The sequence below is a fragment of the Pteropus medius genome, unplaced genomic scaffold (assembly GCF_902729225.1).
Source record: "Pteropus medius unplaced genomic scaffold, Ma_sr-lr_union100, whole genome shotgun sequence".
Lineage (NCBI taxonomy): Eukaryota > Metazoa > Chordata > Mammalia > Chiroptera > Pteropodidae > Pteropus > Pteropus medius.
The window spans coordinates 341,931-363,623 of record NW_024349799.1 but is presented as its reverse complement, the minus strand read 5'-3'; the positions used below and the strand labels follow the sequence as shown (position 1 = coordinate 363,623).

The following is a 21,693-nucleotide window of genomic DNA, read 5'->3' as shown; positions in this document are numbered from 1 at the left end:
TTTAACAAAATGAAAGATTAGAAGAAGATAGAATTTTATCAACTATGATCCAGAGAGAACAGTAAATATTAAGAGGGTTGAAAGGAAGAAAAACTGAAAGAGGCTTAAAAATAAGACAAAACAATTTAATGCATTTATGGGAAATTTTAGTTTGCATAAATAAAAATATAAAAATTTAAGGCACAGTGAATCACTATAATAAACATTACAAACTCGCCACTGTTTGACAAGTAGAGAAAGTAAAATTCAAGAAATATAATACCTTAATAAGTCATTATCTTCTTTATACTACAATCAGAAAAGTTTCTAGTTTTCTCTTTTAGATCTAGTAGCTCCAGGGAGAGAAGATACAGATCACCTTTTGATATGCATGCCTCCATGGATAATCAAATATCTGAGTTGGAGGTACTATCTCAAATGAAGTTAAAAACAAATTAGAGGGAAGATGTCTAGTTAACATATGTTAGAGCTACTGGCAAACTATAACTTATGATGACATTAATTACATACTCTGATAATTATTCCTTGAAGTACTAAATTATATAGTTTACACTCATGACTAAAAAGATTCCCATCATATGCCAAGAACCACAATACCATGACTCCAAAGACTCCTAATGAAGAATTAATTACCTTTCATGAATCCTGCAAATTTCGGTTAAAGAACTGAACTTAGTGGCCAGATGTTCACGTTCATTAATAACAGTGGTCCATAATAGGCTAACTGTACCTGTTGTGAGTTTCTTTGTATTTAATATAGATACATTTAAGCTTCATGCTGTTTAGAAGGCTATAAACAATCTTTCAAAGCTCTAAGTTTGTGAACAGGCTTTTAAGAGCAGCAGCATCTGAAATATGCCGCATATTCTTACCCACATTAGGTATAAAGTGAAGTCATACAGATACCTCATAAGATTCTGAACATATTTAAGAATATTTTCAAAATTAGTTTATCCCATACTGTTGGAAGGTTGGCTAATAGCACAGTGGGTAGAGAGATGGCCAACCCGGGTCAAGGAAACTTTACTGTTGTTATTTTGAAGTAGTGAATGACAAGTACCTTAATTATGCTACCACCGCACCTTGTACAATATTTAACAGTGAGCCCCTAAAGGGTTAAGTCTTCATCTGTCCCCAGTGCTACTCTCCTCCCCACAACTATCTGACCCATAGGAGGCACTGAGAGCTGAATGAGTGACACAACTAGGATACCATGTGGAAAATCACTAGGTGTTATTACCACTTGAATACAAATATATTAATAAATTCATTCAATAGTGTTTTTAACATGTTCAAAGCAGTGAATTTGAATAACTACTGAAAATACAAGATTAAGTAACCTGCTTTAAAAAATAGAAACATCTTAATATTTGGTGTTATAAACTCAATCACCTTTCCATAAAATAGTGATTCTCAAGGAAAGAAAATTCAAAGTGCTTTTATCTTGTTCTTTTTATTACACTCAGTGAACCATCCTTAATTATGAAATTAATGGTTAGTATATAAATGTAAGACATATCATGAGAAAACCTAGGGGAAAAACACATTTTAATCAGAATAGGATTATCAGTTTCAATCAGCCTTAATCAGCAACTTACCTATTTTTTTTTCCTTACAAACACAGACAACTGTGATAATTTAACTCTTCTTAATCGGCAGGGCTGTAAAATGTCAACTTTTTAAAAAGATTTTAAAACCAAAGCACTAATATGATACACAATAAAAGCATGGTACAAATATTCCTAATTTCAGATCTGACTTTTGCTAAATAGATCTAAGAATAAAGAAACATCTTTCCCTTTCCAGATAATTTAAAATATAAATAACTGTATTAAGTCCCACTGAATAGAGAATGTGAAAGTTCCTGGTATAAAAACCACCTTAGAGTTTGAAGTTTGATATTCATTTCATTCTATGGTGGAACAGAGACTGGATTTTGTTTGCTTTCTGTTATTACTTCACAATCTCCCTCCATTTCAAAATTGAGATTCACAAATGAAGTGGATACTACTGTTTCTGGCTGATCTGTCTGAACAATGGAATCAGCCTGTAGCTTATTCTGTTGGTATTGTCTTTCTGCTTCTTCAGACATCCTGTTTTCGTCGTCATCTTCTTCTTCCTAAAAAGAGGAAATATCAAGAAAATTGAAATAGAAATGCCCCAAAGGAATAATACTTGTTCCCTCATTTTCAACAGCTTGTGCTTTTTTTTTTTTTAACCAAAACAGTATCATGTACAATTCAATTTGGTCTAATTAAGCCATACGTCCCCATTTCCAAATTGAAAACTACTGTATAACATTTTAAGAAAAGTGATGTTATTTTTGAAACATGATACAGCATGTTTAAATTTGATAGGCTATATCTTTTCGGATTCTAATCTAAATTTAAAAATTAGCTAATACTATATCACTTCAATCATAAGGTGTTGGTCCATTCAGTGGAATAGGGTGGTCTATACACTAAATGGCGTAGCATGGTTAGTGTTCCCGTAAGAACTTGGTATACAGATAAGGCAGTCCCTGGCCTCAAAAAGTTTACAGTCTAGGAAGAAAATTAAAACATGTAAAAATAGCATGAAGACAAAAAAAAGTACTATAGAGATCTAAAAAGGTAAATAACTTCTAGTTCCAGAAGGAGGAGATGGCATTTGTATTGGTCCCTGCAGTATGAGCAGACGGTAGAGAGTGAGTAACCCGTCAGGAAGATTAATCTAGAGCTTGTTTGAAAGTGAATGAGGAAGACTATTAGGGAGGCCATTACAATTGTCACAAAGGGGCAGTGAGGCTCTAAACAAGGCTGGTCATGATAATAGAAACGCGTTTATCAAACATTTTTGAAAAACCACATAAAGTCAGCTGACCTTTCCAGATTCATCTCCAGCCACACCCCTGTTGTACTCTCTATGCTCCAGTGACAATACAGTAGTATTCTTTCCATTTCCCTAAACACAACGTATCTTCATGCCTCTATATTCTAACTTTATCTGAATTGCCCTCATTTGCTGAAAGAAGAATAAAAGATTCTAATATTTATTTCATGTTCACCAATAAATAATAGGTGCTGTTCTATTTTACATATTAACTTATTTCATCCTTAGAACAACCCCTGTGCATGGATGCTGCAATTTTCCTCATTATAAAGATGAGGAAACTGAGACTTATGGAGGTTAGGTATCTAGCCTAAAGTACAAAGTTAGAAGTGGCAGAGCCAGAATTTGAATTCAGAGCCTTTGGTTCTTGGGCCCCTGCTCTTAAGTGCTATAGCTTTCTCATTGTTTAAGGCTAAACTCTTTTCACCCCTACCCTAAGACCTCACTACAGACAGAATTGCCTCACGTCTTTGTGCCTCAACCAACAATTGACACACACTTCTAGTACTTGTAATTTTCTCTGTGTCAAACTCATTCTACTTCTACATTCAATCTATGTGTCCTAAGTACAAAGACTGGGTTTTGTTTCCTCATCTTAAAATTGGAATAATAATCCAGAGGGAGGTGAAGATTAATAACACATATAAGGCATCTCCCATAGCACCTAGCACAATGGAATATAGCATAATTTTACACATAGATCCTAGAGAAATTTCAGTATTAAAAAATTCTATATCCTAATTTGACAAACTAATGATTCTGGAATAAAATGCCTAGTGTAAGGGAGCTCTTTTGGGTACCTAGAGGATACTTGTGTTTGTTATACAACCCATCAAGCCCACAGCAAAGCAAACTGAATCAAGAAAATGTAAAAAGGAGACATACCTCTTTCTTCATCCGGTAATACTCATCAATGGCATATTGGTATTTTGGGGTGCTAATGCCCAAAACAGATGCAATCTTCTCTCCAAGAAAGTCACACACTAAAGATATGAAAGTTAAAAGGCTTACACAATTCCATAAACATTTCTTGAGCACTTTCTATGTGCAAAGCACATTGAATTACAAAAGTTATATAGTCCCTGCCCTCAGAGAGATTATGAACATTCAGTAGTCTCTTCTGCATATAATTCCTTGATTGCCCCAAGAAGTACTTATAGTTTCTTACAGGCTCCCTATAATACCCCCAATAACACTTATCACCAGGTATTATTTGTTACATGTCTATTTCTTTAAAAAAAAAAAAAAAGTATACTCTAAGAGTGCTGGAATAACACTGGGCTGGAGGAGAAGAATGACTTGTACTATAACATTCACTGGGTGCTTGCCACATGCCAGGCACTGTGAAAGGTTAGACTCACAGAGGCTGAAGAATTTGGCAAGCTGACAAAGCTGTTCCAAAATTCAATCCAGGTCTGAATGTAAAGCTCATGTTCTTTTCATTATACCAGACTGTCTAGCATATACTGAGTGCTCAGTAAATGTTGCTGAATGAATTACTATTCAAAATTAGATCTAATAAGCAGCAGAAAGTGATAGAAGCTATGAGGGAGTTAAAATTGGAAAGAGAGGAAAACTGTGATTTAAAACCTAATCTTAAAGTTAGCATGATTAAGTCATACATTGGTAATTAATTTCTTTCAAATAAGACTTAGTTATATCTCAAGAAATGAAATATTAATGAAAGAAAATAAATTGTAACTACAGGCTTTAGAATAAGCAGTCAAACAGAATAACAAAATCAGTAAGAAATCAAATGATAAAATAACAAAATAGTTGCTAACAGAAAATATTCAGAATATGAAAATCGTTGTCTAAATATAGCCATTTTCAGTGCTTAAAAACACACACACAACCAGAAGCTGAAGAATGTTTTAAGGTGAAGTACAAGTTAGACTAATCTCTTTCAACGCTAGCCAGCTTGAGAGTGATCAACTCCCTACTGTTTCTCCTTCATTTTTGAAACACTCAATTTGGCAGAGCTCCTAGAGCATATTATAGTAGTTATACGATATTCATACAGAGAAATGATACCTGAGAGGGTTGATGTGGCAGCACGAAGCACGTAAAACCATAAGTAGGGGCCCCAGGTAAGTTTTGTCTGCAATAAGAAATCAGGTTATCAACATTCATACCTAAACTCATTCTATATATTTAGACCAGAATGAAGTAGTCAATACTTGGTGGGCACATAGAATATTCTATAGATAATGCTACGAACAGATTACAATCCAATAAAAAATTTAAATGTTTATAGCTAGAATTCCACAAAGATATTTTACATTCACCCATATAACTACCATCACCTTAAGCCCATGGAATAACTAAAAAAAGCAGCAGCCACTGAAATGGAGTCATTAAGTCACAGCCTTAGTTATTTAAGAATTGATGATTCAGAGCCAGCCTTTCTCCTGTCATGCTGTTTTGTCTCTATTGTTCATAAGCACATCAGAGAAAGTGTGCAGTTAATGGAAAGAGACATTAAGAAATCATATAAAACAAAACACTTATAGTATGGTGGGGAAATCAAGATTCAGAGAAATTAAGCAGGATAACAGCATATCAAATGAACACTATTAGTGGGGAAACAAGTAACCAGTAAGTGGCAATCAGTTTTTTGTTTAAGGATTATAAAGGGATTAGACTATATAATGCAAGAGAAGGTCGGTGTATACTGGGTAGGCCAGGACCACTGGCAGAATGCAGTCTACACTGCACATCTCCATAGCTGATCTTGGTGCTCTAAGTCCACAGAATACTTTTGTGAAGCTTGCCACATAGATGACAGTTTGCATCTATGGATAAAGTCAGTAATATTAGCATGCTTCCTTGCCCTAATATTTTTGTTTTAAAAGAAAATGCAGAATAGAGCCTTAATCAATCAAATAAATAATTGTTTTAATACTGGTCCCAGGGAGGGGAGAAAAAGATAAACTTGCCATAGTCTTAGCTAAGATACGTTAATGGTTATAAGGGTATTAAAAAGCCAATACAAGAATATCTGTAAGAATGAAAACTGTAGACACTGAAAACAATTCTTTTTTCTCTGTTGGTGAAATGGAAGTATCTTCCTTTTCTGATATCTAAAGCTGATCAGTTTGCCAATGTTAATGTTACTTCCTTTTCTTCCTGGTTAAAGGAGGGTAATTTTTTTACCTAAGAGTCATTTTGAGTAACCACGGTCCGTCTTACAAACTTCTTTTTATTCAAGTTAGTTTAAAAAATAAATTTGTACCAAGTTAGTTTAAAAAATAAAGTTGTACCAAGTTAGTTTAAAAAAATAAAGACTATCTGTAAGACTGGGCATTATGCGCTAAAGCGGAGAGTAGGAAACATATAATAATGCTCTTCCCATGAAAAGCAGGTATGCCAATTTCTGTGTTAGTACACCTGAGAAGACACACAGTGAGATAGCTCCTTAGTCTCTATTTATACAGGAATGAATATCTAAGCAAAGAAATATATTCAACTAAGAAGATACTATATATTTCTGACTCTCTGATCAAATCTGCTATATATTCTATATTTAGAGCAGGAGGCATCCTTTATGTGGGTATAAGGGTTATTTTCGGGGCTCTGCTTAGGATACTCTGATCTCAGAGTTTACCTTATGTTTTTTACAGTAAATGAACAGTGCAGAAATATAAAGAATGAAACCAGTTTCTACAACACACAGTAAATGATAAGGCCAAGAAAGTATAAATAGTACAGAAAAGAACTATACAGAATAAGACTAAGCATGCTTTTGGAGGAAAGGATATATTTCTTAGTGGACCAATTCCACGGGCATTTTTTTCTAAAGAGAATAATTCTAATATCCAGGCTATGACTACTAAAGAGTCAAGCTTGCTCCAGAGCTGAGAAACTGGATAAAGATTCCTGAATAACAGCTATCATTATCACACACAGTTACACAGAATGAATTTATAGTGTTCTTTGTTTAAACACTGACCTTACTGAATCAAAAGGACAGATGGTTCAAGAGCCTACAATGGAACTCAGCCACCACTGCCAGCATCACTACCACTACCATCATCCCAGTAAGAGAAGAACTGGGATGAGATCTTGGGTCTTCAAGACTTCCAATTTATGATACAAACTCAAGTTGATTTACTTTTTCATCTCTAAAAATTTAAGTATCCATCTCTTCCTTATATTAAGACTTGCTACCTTTTACTTTTGTTTTTAAACTTACTTTTAGGTTATAAAAGTAATGGCTGTTTATTATAGAACACTTAGAAAATGGAGCAAAGTATAAAGAAAATTTAAGTCACCTATTTTCAACCACCCATAATTATCATTAACATATATTAGTATATTTTTCCTTGAGCAAATATGTTTTAAAACATTGTTATACTTTCTCTATCCTGTTTTCCTCATTTACTGCAACAAAATATTAAGCATATTTCCCAAATGCTTAACTTCCTAATGGTGAAATAACTAGGCCAAAAATATAATCATTTGGAAAACTCTTCCTTCGGACTGCAAAACTTTACATCAGAAAATTTACCAATATATATTCAGCAGCAATGAATGAGATTGTCCATTTGCTAGTAGCCTCATTACAACACATTATCCTTTTCCTTTTTAAAATTTGGCAGTTGAAAAATGAGCCCAGATAATTTTAAGTTCTGACTATATTACAAAAAGCATTAGCCCATTTATATAGGTAACAATTACGTGCATAATCAAATTTTTAAAATATCTATGTATATACACATATACACGTATTTGAGGAACCCTAATCAAAACTAAACCAAAGGGTAAAGGAATTACAGGAAATATGTTTATTCTTAAGGCACATCTAAGGCAAAATCTTAAGGGAAAGAATTACCATAATATAAAAAAAATCTAAGTCTCCTTTTCTTTTCTATCAAGTATATGCTAGAGAAACTGGATTAAGATTATTCTTAAATCTTTTAAATGTCAAGCTTTTTTTTTTCTTAATTGGATCTGTTTTACAAATCTACTACATAATACAGGATAATATCTTTTCAAAATTCCTTTGTTCTATCGGATTTTTGATGCATTAGAAGCAAACAGAAAATGGAAAGTCTGCTCTTCACATTAAGGAAGCCAGGTTTGCCTTCAGTTATTAACATTTGCTAGAATAGCTATTACCAAAAACAAAACAAACAAACAAGATAAAAAGTGTTGGTGAGGATGTGGAAAAATTGGAGCCCTTGTGCACTGTTGGTGGGAATGTAAAATGGTGCCACCATTATGGAAAACATTATAAAGGTTCCTCAAAAAACTAAAAATAGAAATACCATACAACATGGCAATCCCACTTCTGGATATTTATCAAAAAGAACTGAAATCAGAATCTTAAGGAAGTATTCTATTTCCATCTTCACTGTAGTATTATTCACAATAGCCAAGATGTAGAAACAACCTAACATCCATTGACAAATGACTAAAGAAAATGTGGTATACACATACATTGAATATTATTCAGCCTTAAAAAAAAAAAAAGGAAATCCTGACAAATGCAACAACATGGATGAAGCTTCAGGATACTATGTTAAGTGACATGAGCTAGTCGCAGCAGGACAAATACCCACTCGTATGAGGTATCTAAAATAATCCAACATATAAAAGCTGAGTTGAATAGTGGCTGCCAGGGACTAGGGAAAGGGGGAAAATGGGGAGTTGTTCATTCAGTGGGTACAAAGTTTCAGTAATACAAGATGAGTAAGTTCTAGGGATCTGTTTTACCACATTTTGCCTATATTTAACAATGCCGTATTGTACACTTAAAATTTTGTTGAGTTCTCATGTTAAGTGTTCTTATCTCGATTTTTTAAAAAACTGATGGATGTTGGCTGTAAGCTTTAAAAATCTTTTTTGAAATGGAAATTAATTCTGACCAAAAACAGATTCAGAGGACAAATCCTCAGGGCTGAAGTAAACTATAATGCATTTATTAATGTTTAAAATTTCCCTCCAAAAAAAAGAAATACTATTTAGGAAGAAAAAAAATTATTGAACGTTTCTTTATGACCCGAAGTCTATATTAAGCTACAGACTTAAAGAAAAATAGTGACTAATATTAACATATGTATGTAAAAATAATAAACCAGATGAAGACATTTATAATTCAGGCAGCAATGAAAAAATATCAAAAAATAAATAAATTGTACCTCTTTTAGCAAAAGATTTAATTGCTATTGTTTTGTCTTCTTCACTTCGTTAACATGGATACTCCTATTTGCTAATTATAAATTCTTCATGAATTGTACTAGATTTTTTTTTTTTGTAAAACTTTTATTTAGAAGAAAAATGTCAGCTGTCAACTTCAAGCTGAGTGTATAAGTTTCCTACTGGAAACTCATATTAATATAATATTAAATATTACATTAATAATATATTAAATGTCTATTATATATTATATTACATTAATATGTGATATGATTGCAGCTCTTATTTGCCTAAAAATCGCTGTAATCTGGAAGACATGAACTACTACCAAGAAAACATAACTTTAAAACTCTAGAATGACTATTTTAGGAATGGAGCCATCAAACAAGTTAATCTCATAAACTCTAAAATGAAGCTTGAGTAAGAACTATAGAGAAAATTTTTAAATTAGTCATGGCTTGTCAAATTCCAATGGATTCTAAAATTGCCTCTTGAGTAAGATTTCTTGTGCAACCTATTATATCTGCTTTGTTAACTATTACTACCTTACATGCATATAGATCTTAGTCATTTTCAATGTTTTCATATATACTATCTCATTTAATTTTCAAAAACAACTCTGAATATAGATGAGGCAAATGTTATCTTTTTTTAAATACTCACGGAACCTGAAGTGCAATGAGAGTTAAATTTTTGTCAAAGCGCAGTGATTATCATAGGATCAAGTCAGAAAAGCTGAGCTGCTGACTACTCACATTGCCTCCCAGTGAGAAAATATTAGACAGGTTTCTTATTGCCCTGTTAGTTTAAGCCTACGAATTCAAATAAATTCTAACGGCAACACACTATATACAAGGTAATTAAAGATTTTAAGAGTGGATATGCGCTTCCAGCAAAATAGCATGAGAAATTCTGTGGACCCACTTCTCAGTGAAACTGGTGAAAATTATCAAAAACACTTAAAGTCTCTGGAAATGTTCCTCAAGGCATACCACAAATGAAGAAACATTTACTCAAGAAAATATATAAAATTGGATAAGAGAAGCAAGAGTCCATGATAACTGAACCAAGATCACTCCCTCCCACTGCCTTTCCAGCCAAGTGAGGTAGAAACTCAACTCCAGACTCATACTGCCAAGAACACAGGACTTCGTCTACCCCCAGCTCCCAGTAAGAGGGCTTTCTTCCTGGAAGAACAGAACATCAATTAGCACTTCTCATCCTGCCCACAAGTTGTCTATTATTAAGTTTCAGGTGAGTACAGTTGACTGGTAGGGGCTCCCTTCCTCCATCAGCCCCCAGTAACGAAATGGAGGCTCTGCCTCAGGCGTGGTGCCAATGAGAATACTAGTGCACTAATCACCCTTTCCCCAGCTCAAAAGGCAGTGGTTTCACGCAAAAGAGGTGAGCCAAGAAGATCCAAGGCTACTGCTCCCCTCTTCTACCGAGTACTCAGTTCCCGAAGTAGGGGTGTCACTCAGAGAGAAATGCACTTTCCCTACTCCCCCACTTCAAAGCTCTGATTAAGAAATTTTGCCAAGGGGGAAAAGAAGGCCATAAAACATAGCTCCTAATCTCTTTCCAAATGAACTGACTTCATTGGCAGCAGAGGTAGAAAAGTCCAAGCAGAAGATGCTCTCAAAATCAGTGGAGACTGTGGTGAATAACTAGGAGAAAATTCTTAGATTCTATGAAGATACAGACGAAACTAGATGCCAGCTAGTTTGCAGCAGATAACTAATCCAGCCGTCACTAAACAAATCAACAAGCAAATAACAATGTCAAGATCCTGGGCGCAAGGTGGGGGCAGTACCCAATGTTGGTACTAAATATCTAAAATGTCCAGTTTCCAAAGAAAAATTGAGACATAAAAAAAAAAGTATAACCCATACACAGTAAAAAGAGCAGGCGAGAGAAACTACTTGTGAGAATGACCAGATGTTGGATTTAACAAAAAACTTCAAAGTAGCCTTTATAAGTATGTTCAAAGAACTAAGGAAACCATAATTAAATAAAAGAAGGTATGATAACAGTGTTACATCAAATAGATAATATCAATAAAGAGTTAGAAATTATAAAACAGAACCAAATGGGAAGTCCAGAGTTGAAAGGTATAATAACTGAAATGAAAAAGTCAATAGAGGGGCTCAACAGAACAAAAACTGACAGAAATGAAAGGCAAAATAGACAATTCAACAATAGTTGATGGCTTCAATACCCCATTTACAATAATGAATAAGACAACTAAACAGAAGATCAACAAGGAAACAGAAGACTTGAATAACACTATACATCAAGCAGACCTAACAGACATCAATAAAATACTCAACCTAACCACAACAGAATATACATCCTTCTCAAGTACATACAGAACAATCTCTAAGACAGACCACAAGCTAGGCCACAAAACAATCTTCAATAAATTTAAAAGGACAGAAATCATATAAAGTATGTTCTCCAACCACAATGGAGTGAAATTAGAAATCAATAACAGAAAAAAATGTGGGAAACTCACAAACGTGGGAAGTAAACAACATACTCTTAAATAACCAAAAAGTCAAAGAAAAAAATCAAAGGGGAAAAGTTAACTTTGAGAGGCATGAAAATGAAGATGTAACATATAAAAACTTATGACCTACAACTAAAGCACTGCTTAAAAATTAAGAAGAAATTCATAGTTATTTAAGAAAGAAGAAAGCCTAAACTAACCTAAGTGAACTGTATCTCAATAAAGCTTTAAAAACGGAAGAAATCTTTAGGAAAGTATTAAGCATGCATTTTTTTCTACGTAATCCTTTATTACTTAGTGTCTACGTAAAGAGGGCAATTTTTGAGACAATGACTTTTTTAAACATACATATGCATACAAATTTATAGACAAATAAGAACCCCTACAAAGTAATTTAAAAGAAAGACCTTTATCCCAATCATACTTCCACTGCATGAAACACTTCTGCAATATTTTGCAGGGTTTGGAATTCCCTTCAGAATATGTTGCAGTCTTTTGAATATTTTCTATAGTAGGGAATCTGGATTTGATTCCTTTTTAATAACCAAAATTTATTCAGAGCCAAATCTGATGAAAAACTAGTAATAACATTTTAAGAATCAAATATAAATTAACAATCCTCTATCCTGCTACTTTTTCTTCATAGCACTTTCATAGTCTGATAATTACAGTATATATTCATTGCCCACTAGCATATAAGAGCAGAAATTCACATTGCTCATTACTGTTATCACCAGTGCCTAAAACAGTACCTGTTAGAAAAAATCAGTCAATATTTGATCAAGTGAACTCTTAAAATGCCTTAGAAGGGCAACATTACATTTTTAAAAATATACAGCTAGTTTTATGATTTTATAGTCACATCTTTTATAAGTTAAAAATTCTTAAATTTAGCTAGTGAGGCATATAAAATTAAGAACTATACATGCCTAACTTCTAATCAGAACTTATAAAAAGAACTAACAACTGTAAGTTTTGGGTGGAAACTATAATGGTAACATAGTTAATTCAAAGAGACTGAAAGTCAAGCACTCTAGTAAGATAAATCTGGAAACCTATCCACACTGACAAAGAACTCTGACACTCAAAAACTATTCATGCTTCTGAAATGCAGGAAATATTTCCACCCATATTGTATAAAAATACTGTTTTCTACCAAAATCATAATTTTGGTAGATAATGCATAATTTTATAATCAGAATATAATCTCAAATGTCTCCTTCCAGTCAATGTTTAAGGGGAAACACATCAATCAAAACAAAACCCACTGACAAAAGGGTCACCAGTATCAAACGCACAGGATCAACAGTAGGCAAAACATCTTTCTTCTCCAGGCCATCAACTTCATCTTCGTCTGTGCTGTATTCTTCCATTGTTTCACCACTAACAAAGTGGATGACTCTCCTTGGGGCTTTCTTCTTTTTTCCAATGACTCCCAGTTCTACATTTTCAAAGCCTCTTTCGTTACTCATCTAATGCCAATAATAAATTAAGAAAATGAGAATTTTGAGATTAATTCTTTTTTATATAACAAAAAAATAAAATTTCTGGGTTGCTTTATTTTAGGGAATGAAGAAACACAAGCCAATCCTTAAATGGTTTTTTAAAAAATAAAACAATCATAAGAGTATCAATAGCATCTCAAAAGAGTTTAATAATAAAGCAAATATGTGCATACTCACTACCAAGGTGAAAAAAATAGAACTTAATCAATTAAACTTTAAGTCAACAGCTAAGAAATCAAGCACCACACTTCAAGTTATATCAATTCCAATGCAATATATGTGAAGACATGTTGGACAGCCATCATTTTAAAATATAATGCTAATTATGGCAAGATTAATGTGTAATATCAAAGGAAAATCATATAGATGCACATATACGTAGGATGGATAGGTAGAATAAAGTACCCATTTATACCAGGGAACTCTCCTAAGTCTTTGGATCTAAGCTAAGCGTGAGCAAAACCAAACCAGTTCACTTTAACTCTGAACCGCACCTTTTCTCAAAACAGTAGCCCCAGATTCAAATGCTTTTTAGGGTCAAACAGGTACCAAAAATGTGTAAAGCTAAAGATGGAAAGACGGATAGACCCTTTGGAAAAAGCATGCCCCAATTAAACACATTAAATTAAAAATAATTTTAAAGCACTGTGCAGGCCAAATAAAACTCATTTCTAAACCAGATCTGAAAAGCAAGCCATCAGTGATATATCTTTGAACTTCCAGACTTCTTAGTAATATATAGGTGACAACAGACTTCTCCTGATAGTAAAAAGATTTTATGAATTTTAAAACTATAATATGTAATCTAGGGAATTCTAATTATGTCCAAATTCTACTCCTGGATAAATACTAGTTTTACCTCACACACATAGCCATGTGCCAAATTCAGAGTAAGTGTATACTGTGGAAGAAGATGAAGAGCTTTTCTTCTCCGTCATTCTGCCTCAAGTTTAAAATCTGAAGAAAGCTCTCATTGAATCTTCTTATCTGAAGCTTTCAAGAAGGACCAGTACAAATAATTGTGAAAAAAAAATCTTGCAACAGTGGTGACCCCTGGGGATAGGTACGAAAATGGGGGAGAAGGTACAAATAAGGGAGCGGTTAAAAGGGTTTTCTATTCATTTTTGTATTTTATTATTTTGTTTTGTTTTTGTGATGAGAATATGTTCATGTATTACTGGTTAAATTTTAAAATTAAACCAAAGCAAAATGATACAGGACTATAGGACTGTCATGATTAGAATTCATGTCAGTGAGATTCTCTAAGATAGTCCAGAGTTCAAAAATTTTGTCCTCTATACAAATTCTTCTTTGTAGATATGACCAAACATAATTTAAAGCCATAACTGTTGTTCAATCACTAGAAACATTCTTTGAACTGCATGTATAGAGATGGCATTATACTAATAAAAAGTGGACTAGAATTGCCCAGTTATGCCAGTTTAAGTAACTATTTTTATGCATGCTTTCCTCTTAATCTTCTAAGGTCTTTCTTAGAATATAGATATGGTTCTTTTTCTGTCCCTCACTTCCATAGGTAAATTTGGTCATTAGCTAGGATTTGAATCCAGGTATATTCAATAATAGACGTATTGTTCCATTATACGCGTGGTCCACTGACAGCAACTGTAACTGTTATATAGCAAACTGAGATCATGAAAATGTTGAGAGCATGGGCTATCTACAGATTAACCTGGGGGGGGGGACTGCAATTTTTCTCTAGTCTGTCCTGAGGGTTAGAAAAAAACCCAGCCTTTAATAAAGGAAGACAAGCCCATTTTATTGTGTCCAGAAACAAAATGGACAACATACAGCCCACACGGGCCACTTTTATTCCATCCCCAATCCCTAGGCACAGTGAGCCATTCTCATCCACTCTTGTTTTCCCCTTGATTTAAGTTTTGGTTTGTGGTTGTCTTGACATCAATGTCTCCTTTGGATCATGACTTTCTGGCTCCCCTTATGGACAAGGGAAAATCAGAGGAGCTGGTTTAGATCTCCAGTCATACTAACTGTATGGATCTGATGCTAAAGCAACAGTCCCAGTCAGTGAATAGAGCTGAGACCTTTCACAGTACATCACCACGCTCCATTCCACTCCCACTCCACTCCCATCAGAACAGAAGCAGCTTTTTACTGCTCCCTCTAGCAATCTCTCATTGGCTTAATTTTTCTTTCCTAAGATACAAAGGAAGAAGGGGTGTCTTTCATTGGCTCAACTACTTTATCTTCCTTAGACAATTTTAATAAATCAAAACATTCTTGTCTGGGTCATAACAACTAGTACAAACTTAGCTGCTATCTCCATTAACTGACTCAGCTCTATTCTTTCCAGTTAAAAAAATATCTACAAAAGGGAAGACTGAAACACGATTCATATTTTTTATTACAATACCTGTTAGTTGAATATAAACAGAACTTTGAGTAATATCCACTATACATAATATGTAATTAAAAATGGCATTTTATTTGTTCCAATTATCACATTTTGTATATAAAGATTTTTATTACAGATTTATTTAAGGGCTTTCTTTTTAAATTTTTATATTAATTTTCGATACGGTAAAACCCAAGTTTTACCATCTTAAGGAGGAGTGAACCAACTTTTTCTGTAAAGGCCAAAAAGTAAATATTTTAGGCTTTGCAGGTATACAGGTATGTTTATTTTGTTATCAGATAAAATATTCGGTAGTCTGTCACAACTACCGAACTCTTTGAAAGCAGCCATGGACAATACATAATGGCTTTGTTCCAATTAAACTTTATATAAACTGGCGGTTGGTGGAATCTGGCCCATAGGCTAAAATCTGTCAAGCCTTCATCAGAAGGAACCAGATTGGCAAGTAAAAAATCTGTGAAAGACAATCTATGACATGTGATTCCAACTTCTACTTGGGGTGGGGTGGGGCGTCAGTTAAAGGAGGTATTGATGGGTAAAACTAACCAGAAAGTAATTTGGTACAAAATTTCCAACAATTATAAATGAAAGTTATTCTCTGAATTTTGCAAATGTTTGATTTTTACAGATAAATAATAAACCTTAAAACAAAATTTTTATTGTCGATTACACAAATCCCATTTTAACAAACTCCAAAGATCTGAAAAGACAGTTCCCTAACACCAGGAAATCATGAGATGCAATGTCCATTAACCATAATTTTATGGTTATTCAATCTGTAATTCTGCTTATCTTGTTCCTCAGTGCATTTTCTATGGCAATTTTCTTTTTTATATACTCCCACAGTACCCACGACTTCTTTAAAATATGTACTACACTTGGACTTTATTCTGTGACACCTTCCCCAACTAGGTGGTTAGCAACATAGAAGGAGGCACAGCGTGTATCCTTCATTATTAAATCCTTTAGCCTGTAACTTCTGGCATATTGTAAGCACTTGGTAGCAGAGGTGCTAAATAAATGAGTGGTAGTGAAATTTTAACTCCTTTAATAATGTTGAGGCTGAGACTCTGGTTAAAAGTCTAGTCAGAAAAGCTGCTGGATGGCTTGGTTTGAGGTCTAATTCTAAACACAGACTCGAGCTCCTGTCTCTTATTTCCTTGCCCACATGGCACTTGAGATTTCTCAGTTCTAACAAACTAATGAAGGAGTACAGGATGGCATCCTTTCATCCAAGTGTCCACCTCACTGACCTCTTCCCTCTTACTGTGGTCAAACCCCTACACCTAGATCTGGGGTTCCCAGAGATGTTTCTGCTTCAGGAATGTGAATGGGGGCAAGAAGGGAAAGTCAGAAAAATAGTTTGTGTAGTATGAATCCACTTGTGTTTAACAAGAAAGATTATGTATGCATAGGAAATCCCAGAAAGAAGACCCAGAAACTCACTTTTGGAAAATGTGAGGAATAGGTGATGATGGGAGGATTCTATGACTTTTTACTTTTTGCTCTAGGGCCTTCTTTACTGTTTCAATGTTTATCTTATTTTTTTAACCAAGAATAAGAACATAACATAATATCACACAGCCAAAACAAAGAGCCTTTCCTCAATTATTTATCTGGTAAATCATACAGGTATGTTTATTTTGTTATCAGATTCGAAGCTTAAGTAGTGATGAAAACAATTATAGTAACATAGGGAAAAACCAAATGGAAAACACGTCAAGCACTGTAAACTTAAAGGTTCAAGTGAACTGTCAACCACAGGTGTCAACTGAAAAGTGGCTTCCTAATCAATTAGCATTGTCCCTGAATTCCTTCTTACAGGTTACCTTCCTCTTTCTTAAGTAGAAGAAAAAAAAAACAGGAAATTCCACATAAAGACTAGTATGCGGAAAAAGTTTTTGTAAATGCAAACTACATCTGTAAGAGCTATATGCACTTTCAGGCACCATTCTCTGGGGCTCTGTAGTTTGGGGAAAATGTCTTACCATTCAAGTAGTTAAGTCTCAAAAATGAACCTACTGAAAAGGCTTCATTCTCAAGCAGGGTGGAAAGATTTCTGCATAGGAGCAACTCGAGGTTTTTACTAGATAAAACTATACTCCTAAGCTGATTTCAGCTAAAGCAATTTCTTCATCAGTTTGACTTGGCCAAAGATCCTAAACTACTACAGACCATCAAATTCAAAACCTTACTTAACTCTCTAAACTGACATTGTTCAAATCAGTAACCACCAGGCACACGTGGCTAATGCTCACTTGAAATATGACTGCTCCGAACTGAGATGTGCAGTAAGTGAAAAATACATACAGGATTTCAGACTAGTACCAAAAAGAAAATGTAAAATATTTCATTGATAACTTTCATATTAATTGCACGTTGAAATGTTTTGATAAATTGAGTTAATATGTTAATTTCACTTCATATTATATGTTAAAATTTTTTGATAAATTGGGTAAACAACATAATATTAAAATTAATTTCACTTTTTTTTTTTACTTTTTTAATGTGGCTACTACAAAATGTAGAATTTACAATAAGGCTCGGTTACATTTTATGTGACAGTGCCGCTTGCGCCTTAGTTTACCTCACTAAGGTGAAATGGGGATAATGCCCACCTCACGCAGAAGTTATAAGGAATGCAAAAACCTGTAAACACTTAGTACTTATTTTTTATTACTTAAGAAAAGGCCAGATGCCAGGTCAGACGCCTGCACGAGACTGAGGTGATTGAAGCCGCCGTCACCTGGATTCCAGCCACGAAGGCCACCTTTCGGGGAAACGCCTGCCTTCTCACGTTTGCAGACCCGAAACTGGAATATCACCCCTAGAAACCCGAGGCCGCCCGAGAGTCCGCGGCGCTGCCACAGGAGGGGTTGGTGAGCGGTCCCTTCCTCCAAGCAGAGGCGGGGTACTGAGGAAGAACCCCGAAAAGCACCTCCGGGGGGCGGCCTGCTCGGAAGAAGGCCTGCAGGCCAAAAGGGCAGCAGGCAGACAAGGCAGAGAGGAGGCTGGGCTCTCCCAGCCTCGGCTTCACCTACCTGCCGCTCCGACTCCCTGAACGCCGCGGCGGCCGCAGCTCCTGAGGCTGCTACTGCTTCTCCGCCTTCCGCACGGCTCACAGGCTCCGGGTCCATCGTTGTTGCCGCCACAGGGCTGCTGACGAGATAGAACGTAGTGACGGATAAAGCCACTTCCATCCTCCGCCCCCCGGCCCAGTCGTAGATAGAGCCCGCGGCCGGGAAATGGGACCCACCCGCACTGCCCGCCTCGCGCCGCGCCCCGCCACGCCACAGCGGGAGGGGCGGGCCTGGGGGCGGGGCCTCCCAAGGGGCGGGGTCGGCCGCCGCCTCGCCCACAGGGCTCTGCACCTGGGAGTCGGCTGACTGCAGCGTGGGAGGAGCAACTACCCGCAGACTCGCGGCCTGGAGGAGCGGGGCGGGGCCTTCTGCAGTATCGCTTCCGGCCCCGCCCACGTCTGGGGCTCGCTGCCTGTCATCATCCCCAGTGACGTCGTTCCTCGTACTGGCACCTGTATCTTGGCTTTAGATATCCGCGCAGCCGCTAACCAACCACTTGCATTTTGGGCAGTCACTCTCTCGGACCTTGGTTTTTACACTTGTGAAATGAGAACAGCTACAAAGTGGTTCAAAGGCTTGTGCTGAGATGCGGTTGCTGAAAAAATGTTTAAATGTACGGCTCGTGCGCATATTCCATTTCTAACCTGGATGACGACGGTATAGCCAAAATAGCTTTAAATAAGAGCCTCAAAGGTGAATGTTGCTTACACTTGTCAGAAATAAATATAACGGTAGAAAAAGTTAAGGGACACATGAAGGAGAGCAAAGGGCAACAGCAAGCTTCCATTTTGACAAATGTGAGGAATCATGTTTTAGGAACGCGCGCGCGCGTGAGGAAGCATCCCAGACTTCTCCCATTTTTTCCCAATGTTCAACCAAATTAAAAAGTCACGATCTCAATGATTACAGCATTAAACTAGTTAGGACATTTCCAGGTAAATGATTTTTTAAATTGTAGTTTTAGTATGAAAGTTTTCAAACAAGTTTTCACAAATTGTAGAGGTCAAAAATAAAATACATTATTTTGGCCACGGCGGGTGGTGGAGGGTTTCATTTGACACTTTAAATTCCATTTCATTCCAGGCAAAATTCATAAATGCTTCTCAAAGTTATGCCCTAGTACATGTTATTCAGCAAGGCACCCGAGCAGCCAGCAGGCTGGAACACCCATCCCTACAACCTTCAATATTCTTTTCTCTCCTGTGCAAAAGTTATTTTGTCTTACTCTCTGCTTAATATTGTACTTTCCATCCTGCTATAATTATGGTAACTTAAAAAAAAAACCTTAAAAACAAATGTTGATCGTTTGAAAACCATCTACATTTTAAACATTGGTTGGAATATCATAATCGATATTCCAGTAATACAATCAAATTGTCTTATTGCTGAGGTAAACAAGTTTTAGTAGCATGATCTGATGTTGTCTAGTGACTTTAGCCAGGGATTGAGTCAGTGCAAAATGCAAAACCCAATAAATTGAAAAGAAAAAGAGCCAATTGTTAAAGACTTCATGAATTGGCTTTCATAAACGAAACAGTTCTACATTACATGTATTCAAAATCCCTTTCCACTTACTAGCAAGAAAGGTAATCAAGATTCTTTATTATTAAAAATTGGTGGAATATTCATAAATGCATGATTTTATTTTGCGAATTGGCCAATTAAACATCAAATTATAAGTGTTTCACTGCTAAAGCAGAAGTCATTTCCATGGTACATTTCTTAGTTTACTGAAAATTTAAAATGGAAGTCACATTCCAACATGTACTAGAAGTATTTTCTAAGAAGTTACTTTTAACACAAATATGAAATTGAAGAGCAGTCTATTACAAATGAACAACTCATAGCGACAGAAAAGTATAGAAATTCTAATGGATTTGGGGCATTTACATTTTTGTCATTATTTCCACACTGTCATAGGTCAACTAAAAGTGGGCAACAAAGCAACATGCCAAATCTTCCCTTCTTTCCCTTTATAGTATAAGTCATATTGTATCACCATGATGAAAAAACAAATTCAGGTTTTATTACATTTATCTACTTGAAAATGTAATTGTGGTCTAAATTTATCATTTAACGATACATATAGAGCTAAAAAGGTAAATTTGGATCTATTTCTGTGAAAGGCTGGGAAAACAAAGCTGAATAAAATTTAATAACCAGGAATATCCATCAAATAAAAAAACAAGACTTTCTTGTGGTTTTGACATAGCTACATATATATTTTAGTAGAGAATATTTTTAAGGTTATCCCATCCCTCAAATTAGGAGTATATATTTTGATCATTATTGATACACAAGAATAAGGTGGTAAAATTAAAAATTCACATTAGATTGATTTTAAGAATAAAGAAATTGTTAAATAACAGCAATGGCTTCACTTATGAAGCCCAATATGCCAGGTACTAAGGGCTTCTCCAATTCCCTCACTTTACAGAAGAGGGAAGAGAAATGGAAGCTGAACTAGGTGTTTTAGGCCTTTAGTTGTCCTTTTCCACTGTTATTTCTGCTTCTGAAAAAATATAATTTGCATCAGACCCAAAAATACCAAAAATATTGCCTGAAGCCATAAAGTTTGGCTAAGTGTCTCATTTCCATTCCTGATCAAAACACAAAGGTGGTACCCCAAAGATAGAAATCACAAAAATGCATGTCCAGAAAAGGTGGTATGCCATCAGTTTAATTAGAAACTAATATGGAGAACAATATTTTCTCTTGTCAAATTTCTATAGCTAGACCTTGCAAATGACATTTCTACAGAACTCAGGATACATTATTTGTACAGGGTATATACAATGTTCTATAGAAATATTCTAGTTTTTAGCTAGTGAAAATAATTTAGTGGGATATAAAATCTTTGCCCAAGTATACAAGGAAATCAGTTGCATTATGTAATTATTTTTTAAAGATACTTTGACTTATCTTTAAAAAAAATTATTTTTTAAAGATACCTTCTTAAAACACCTGAGTCATAAAAAAATACTATAAAAACCAGCTATTTTACTCTCTCCAACTACTACACATCAATTCTTTGCTGAAGATCAGTTCATTCTAGTGCAAAATACACTGCTGCACCATATCTTTTAGCTTCATGATGTCAATAAGTAGGCATAATTCTGGTATTTTTATTAATTCCATAACTTATTTAAAAGCCATTGTTCTAAGTGAATTGTGCAGCAATCCAAAGTA

General features: G+C 35.1%; 1 protein-coding gene across 1 annotated transcript; it reads right to left on the bottom strand.

Moving 5' to 3' along the window:
* Positions 1 to 104: 104 nt before the first annotated feature.
* FAM177A1 (family with sequence similarity 177 member A1) lies at positions 105 to 18,707 on the bottom strand. The gene is made up of 5 exons (XM_039885667.1): positions 18,466 to 18,707; positions 12,820 to 12,993; positions 4,906 to 4,972; positions 3,757 to 3,854; positions 105 to 2,119 (listed from the first exon to the last, which is right to left on the bottom strand). The coding sequence occupies exons 1-5, from the start codon at positions 18,622 to 18,624 to the stop codon at positions 1,913 to 1,915; spliced, it is 705 nt and encodes a 234-aa protein (XP_039741601.1). The 5' UTR covers positions 18,625 to 18,707; the 3' UTR covers positions 105 to 1,912.
* Between the last annotated feature and the right edge of the window lie 2,986 nt (positions 18,708 to 21,693).